We start from the raw sequence: 5927 nt of genomic DNA on the forward strand, positions 1-5927 counted from the left end.
AAAAAAAATCATAGTTCAAAGAGCCCTGCAAGTGAGCTTCCTGCCTGCCAGGTCTTGCTCCTGTGCTCCTTCTAACAATGGGGAAAGGTTATTTGAAAAGCGTATTTTCTGAATGATTATTGACACAGATACTTTCATTCCTCTAGCAGAACCCAGACTAGGTTGTTCAGAGATTCTTAGCTGTGCAGTCAGACTGGCCTGATGGCATGCTGCATCCAACTTCAGTTCAGAGTCTGGAGGCACTAAAGACTTTGCCTGGGAGCAGCTTTCCGTTCAATGCACACAGAGGTAAGCTCAGTAGTAACTGCTATATCAAAACAGACCAAGTCTAATTACACCAGCCTCCTGTCTGCGGCAGTGACTTGTACCCACTGCATCAGAGGAGAAGTAGAAGAGTAAATAAATAATAATACACTTGATCAACTGTACAACCAGGTGTCGAAAGAGCAGATTTTTTTCTTAGCCCAAAGAGTGCTCGGTTTATACTCTGAAGCTGGGAGACCAACAGACCCTATCATTTTTACTTTTGCCAGTTTATTTGCACTTAATATTCTTATTTTGTAAGCACCTAATTTGTTATGACTCTTAGTAAGTGATTTTCCTCAACAATATCATCTAGCAGCAAACTCCCAGGTGAACTAAACAGATCATTAAAAAAAATTGATTAGTTGCCTTTTAATTTCATTGAGTCTTTCCTTCTTCTAGCAGATTACATCATTTGTGGGAAATATTTACTAATTACTGTATTGTAATGGAAGTTGAGCCATTCTGAAGTCACATCTGTTATGCAGTACTCTCCATTGCAGTATTTACATTTTTAGTATTGAAAGGTTTGTGATGACCCACATGGCTATATTTGGTAAGAGGTGTCCCTGAATTTCATGCCTACGGGTTGCAGCTCTGTAAAACCTCTCTGAAGCTCAGATGCACTTGGCATACACTTTACACATTTTCAAAGAGCAGCACTTAAGAGTCAAATACAGGGCTGCCTGCAGGGAGGCAAGTGGGACAATTTGCCCCAAGCCCCGGGCCCTGCACGGGCCTCCATGAGAATATAGTATTCTATAGTACTGCAATTTTTTTTTATGGAAGGGGCCCCTGAAATTCCGTTGCCCCAGGCCCTCTGAATCCTCTGAGCAGCCCTGGTCACATATGTACTAAGCATGTGAATGGAAGAACAGAAACAAACAAACCTTGTGGAATGGCCATTTACGTAAGACAGCAAATCCATATTTCACACACTTCAAGGTCTCCCTGGGCTTTAAATTTATTTTGCACATACAATTAACTGTGACTGAGGTACACATTGCTTTAATCCTTCATCTTCCATTTCGCATAAACAAATGGAGAGATCCAGTTTTGAAAATCCTTTCTCAAGGTTAAAAAATAACTACACCGCTACCTCAATATAACGCCACTTGATATAACACAAATTCGGATATAACGCAGTAAAGCAGCGCTCCAGGGAGGCGGGCCTGCGCACTCCGGTGGATCAAAGCAAGTTCAATATAACACAGTTTCACCTATAACACAGTAAGAGTTTTTGGCTCCCAAAGACAGCATTATATTGAGGTAGAGGTGTACCAAAAATCCCAAACAAATAGCTTTGTCCTGGTTAGTCCTACCTCACACCATGCTGCTTGCACAGTACTTGCTCCAGTGAAGAGAAATATGGAGCAATGCAATGGTGAAGTTGGGGGTTGGGGAAAAAAAATTGGAGATGGTTTCAATTTTGTGTTAGTAGGTTTAAAGCACAGACTACAATGATGTTAGGAACTGTGTAATAAAAGAGCTGGAGGAAGGGAGATAAATCATTCTTTACATGTTGCTGCATTTTAGTGAATTCTGAATCACACAAAAGCAGAAAACAAGCTTTTATTGGCATCGCTAAGCTCTTTCCCATAGAAGGAAAGTATAAACAAAGAGTCTATATGTAAATACATTTGGTTGAGGCTGTTGTGGGGGTGTTTAAACTACGTCTGGATTTTGTTCTGCAGACCTTTTTCAATAACATCTCTGTTGAAAAAAGAAAACTCTTTAGCGATGTTGTGAACCATCTGACTTTAATTTGAGTTGGAGAACTGGAGGTTACTCGTAGACTCACATGGCTGTAGTGCTACTCCCACCTCCAAATTCTATTTCCTTACACAGACGATGCCTGTGTAGCACAAGCCGAATGTGGGAAGAAGGCAGCCTCGGGTCCTACTAAATGAGGTTAGGTTTGGGATGGTGAAGATTTTCAGTGCAGCAAAACCTGCCTCTCGCTCCAACATTCAGTCTCCACTTAATCCAGTTTGGTCACTGCAGTGAGAATTGCTAAAGTGGCTCTTGGCCTCTCTCTCTCCCCTTATTGCAGGGACTTTCGCATCATTACCGTCTTCAGTAAGTCCTTCCATTTGGCATCTTCGGCTTGCTTCTTGAATCCATCAGATCATCCAGTCCTGCACAAACTCAGCTGGTTAGTTCTATCCAGCTCTTATCTCAGATAGCAGTTTCCTCATAGGCTCCTGAGTTCTCCATGAGATCCCGGTCTTAGCAAAAGCATAAAAACTTAACAAGTGCTCTAGTAATCCTCCCAATTTTAGGCTAGGGAAGGCTGAGCAGAAAGGGAGGGGGGAGCTTTAGTAATAAGTGATCCATGTCCAGAAAAATATTAAAACATTATGGAAAATTAGAGCTAAACTGCAGAGTTTGAATTTTCCCCTGTGAAATCATGTTTGTCCAGTCAGTGCGTGCCTGCCGGACATGCAGTGAAATCCAAGGCAGCTGAAACATGTCAGGCAAAATGAGACACTGAGACAGGAGAGGAGTCTGGCTTGGTAGTTTTTGTTCTGTTCATGCCCTGTCTCTACTTATTAATGCTTTGCAGGGGAAACCCAATGTCTGCCCTTAAGTGCAATTTCAGATTATGTTTCAAATGTCTCTCTTATTCATAGTATGCCTACTACTGATTCATTACTTAACACACGTCTGTGTTGCCTAATGCAGCTTTCATTGTCACTGAATTTATGGCATAATGTTGTTCTTGAAGAATTTTTAGAAATTGATTTTGCATTTTTTCCACACCCAAACAGATGTGCATATTCTCCAGCTTCCAGAGCGACGAGCCCTGGCCTTGTTTCTCTATTCAGTGATGTCTTGAACTTGAACTTGCTCATGACTGTCCGAATAAAGAAGGGTGTTTTGCTACCCATAACTCCCAGTGCTGTGGCCAAAATGGCCCCAGAGTGGCAGTAGCCATTGTCAAAGAGCTTGAGAAAAATATCAATGGAGATACGTACTCCAGAGAACACCTTCTTATCCTATGGTCTCCACATTAATAACCCCAAACAAGTGCTTCATATATAATGTTCTAATAACAAATACCAAAGGAATTAACTATAATCCAGCTATTATTTCCTTGGATTACCACTTTATTAAGCACATTAGTGCTGTTTGAATGAGCTTTTCTGGAAGAACATCTGGGACTCACATGAATACCTGATGAGATCTGTATGATCAGCATTACAGGACTAAATATCCAGCAAATTCACTGTCATTAGCAGCATTAGATCAGTAAATACCCGTCAAGGTCAGAGTGGGCACTTTTCGTGTAGCACAAGTGCTTTCGGTTCACGTCCCTGTCACTTGTAGTAACCCTCAGTTTTTGTTTCATTCTAGGTGCATAGCGTAATGTCCATGCTGTACTACACTCTGATTATAGCTTTTTTGCTCGGCATACAGGCAGCACCAAAGTCAGAGGACAATGCTTCATGGGGGTTTTCTGCAGGACCCACCATTCCAAATATCCTTCGGACTAAAGCAAATCACGTTCCCGAGGCAGCTCAACACATGGCCGCTCATCACCTTGCTGGGAAGGTAGACAGCAGAGAAGCTGGACAGGCAGCAAACATCACTGTGGATCCAAAGCTTTTCAGAAAGAGACGATTTCGGTCCCCTCGGGTTCTGTTCAGTACGCAGCCCCCTCCAGTGTTGGGGGATGGGCAGAACATGGAGTATCTGGACAGTGCAGATTCTCTTAACAGGACTATTCGAACCAAGCGGACTGCTCATCCTGTGCTGCACCGGGGAGAATTCTCAGTTTGTGACAGTGTCAGCATGTGGGTTGGGGACAAAACCACAGCTACTGACATCAAAGGCAAAGAGGTGACAGTGCTGGGAGAGGTGAACATTAACAACAATGTTTTCAAGCAGTACTTTTTTGAAACCAAATGCAGGGACCCTAAGCCAGTCTCCAGTGGGTGCCGGGGAATTGATGCTAAGCACTGGAATTCCTACTGCACCACCACGCACACCTTTGTCAAAGCACTGACAATGGAAGGCAAGCAAGCAGCCTGGAGATTTATCCGAATCGATACCGCATGTGTGTGCGTGCTCAGCCGGAAAACAGTGAGACCCTGAGATGGAGCAAACACTCATGCCCACATCCTCCCATCCCCCCCTACCTCAGCCTGTAAATTATTTTAAATTATAAGGACTGCATGATATATTTATAGTTTATACAGTAAAGAAAGAACTTCGCTATTTATTAAACTCTTTTGGAAACTCTTTGTGTGTTGCACACTTAATTTAATGACGTAACAATCTTTTGGGGAAATGTTCATCCCCGCCTTGTCAGCCACAGAGTTTGGCCATTAGAATTCTGTTTTCACCAGTTCTGTGAAAAACAAACATTTTGCACTTTTCATCTCCCCCTCCCCCCTCTTTTTCACAGGCAAAACCTGTCCTTGTGGTGTGAAAAATCTGTGGCTTGTTCCAGAATGTTATTATGTTCTCCAACTCATGCAAGTGTGAAAAAACCCACAGAAATATTGCTAGATTTACCCCCATTCTTCTATTCAGTCATTAGGATCCTATGAATTGTTGGGGCAATGCACCATAGTTTTATACCAATATGGATACTTCAGAGTAAAATTCTCAGTGTGCCTGAAAAAGTTGCCAAATATTTCAATTATGAAAATAACCAGCTCTAAGTTATGTTAGAGAAAAGAAGATTATGACTTCACCCAGGATGCAGATGTTTGTCTGATAATGGTATCATTTATGAGTTGTACTAGACTGATGGGGCTAATGATATTTTTAATCAGAAATCTCTATTTCCAGGGGTGTATAACTTAACTGTAGGCATTCACTTAAAGCTGGATCTTGGCGACAATGCCTTAATGTGGGAGCAAATGTTTTAAGGCAGCTAGAAAAAGATCTTTTGGTCATATTTCAGTACGAATGGTCCAAAAACAACCCTCCCATTTATGGTTTCTCTGCTCACACTCTCTTGGGAACACTACAGTTTATAGACTTGGTGTAGCTGCCAGCCTGAGGCCTGTAATGTGTGTTCCAGCCATTGCAAGCTGAACAAAATCTACAAACCTTTCCATTGTTTCCTTTGGAAAAGCAGCAGCTCTCCCGCCAATAAACTGTTTCAAAGCAAATATTCCAAGGACTTTTAGTGTGGTGTCTCCCAAGCCCATGAAGAACCCATCTCCCAACTTTCACCTCCTCCTCACAAATACTGTTATTTTCTCTAAAAAATCTCCTTCATTGTTACCTGGCCTGTACAAACAGCAAAAAGGGACAGCTTTTCACTCTTCACTCAATTCTTCACTTGCAGAGACATTGATCTTTGCATTGAAGGCTGCACACTGTCTGAAACCAGCCCCAAACCCATCCTGTCTCACTGTCTTTTCACCAAGCAGGAAACAACCTAAACTAGACAAAATATTCTGTGTGTTAAAATAATGCTAGTTGGGCTGGCATCAGGAAGCATATACCACAAATTCTGACAGCCCATTGAGATGTACTATGTATCCTGTCCTGTCAGTCTGAGCCACCCTTGGGCTAATTTATCACATTCAAGCAGGAGTGTTTTCAGGCTTGAGAAGAACAGCAGCAAGCTGCTCTCCAGTCCCCTCTAGTAGCTGGTTATAGTG

At 42.3% G+C, this 5927-nt stretch overlaps 1 protein-coding gene across 3 annotated transcripts; it reads left to right on the forward strand.

Moving 5' to 3' along the window:
* Window positions 1–200: 200 nt before the first annotated feature.
* NGF (nerve growth factor) lies at window positions 201–4511 on the forward strand. Of its 3 annotated transcripts, none has more exons than XM_032782522.2 (2): window positions 201–288; window positions 3661–4511. In XM_032782522.2, exons 1-2 carry the CDS (start codon window positions 277–279, stop codon window positions 4399–4401), a joined length of 753 nt encoding a protein of 250 aa, XP_032638413.1. In that variant the 5' UTR covers window positions 201–276; the 3' UTR covers window positions 4402–4511. The 3 variants fall into 3 exon arrangements, with proteins under 3 accessions (XP_032638413.1, XP_032638415.1, XP_032638414.1); XM_032782524.2 differs by having other exon boundaries at window positions 3724–4511; XM_032782523.2 differs by lacking the exon at window positions 201–288 and adding an exon at window positions 2362–2458.
* Window positions 4512–5927: the final 1416 nt, after the last annotated feature.

Source organism: Chelonoidis abingdonii, chromosome 4, assembly GCF_003597395.2.
Source record: "Chelonoidis abingdonii isolate Lonesome George chromosome 4, CheloAbing_2.0, whole genome shotgun sequence".
Classification (NCBI taxonomy): domain Eukaryota; kingdom Metazoa; phylum Chordata; order Testudines; family Testudinidae; genus Chelonoidis; species Chelonoidis abingdonii.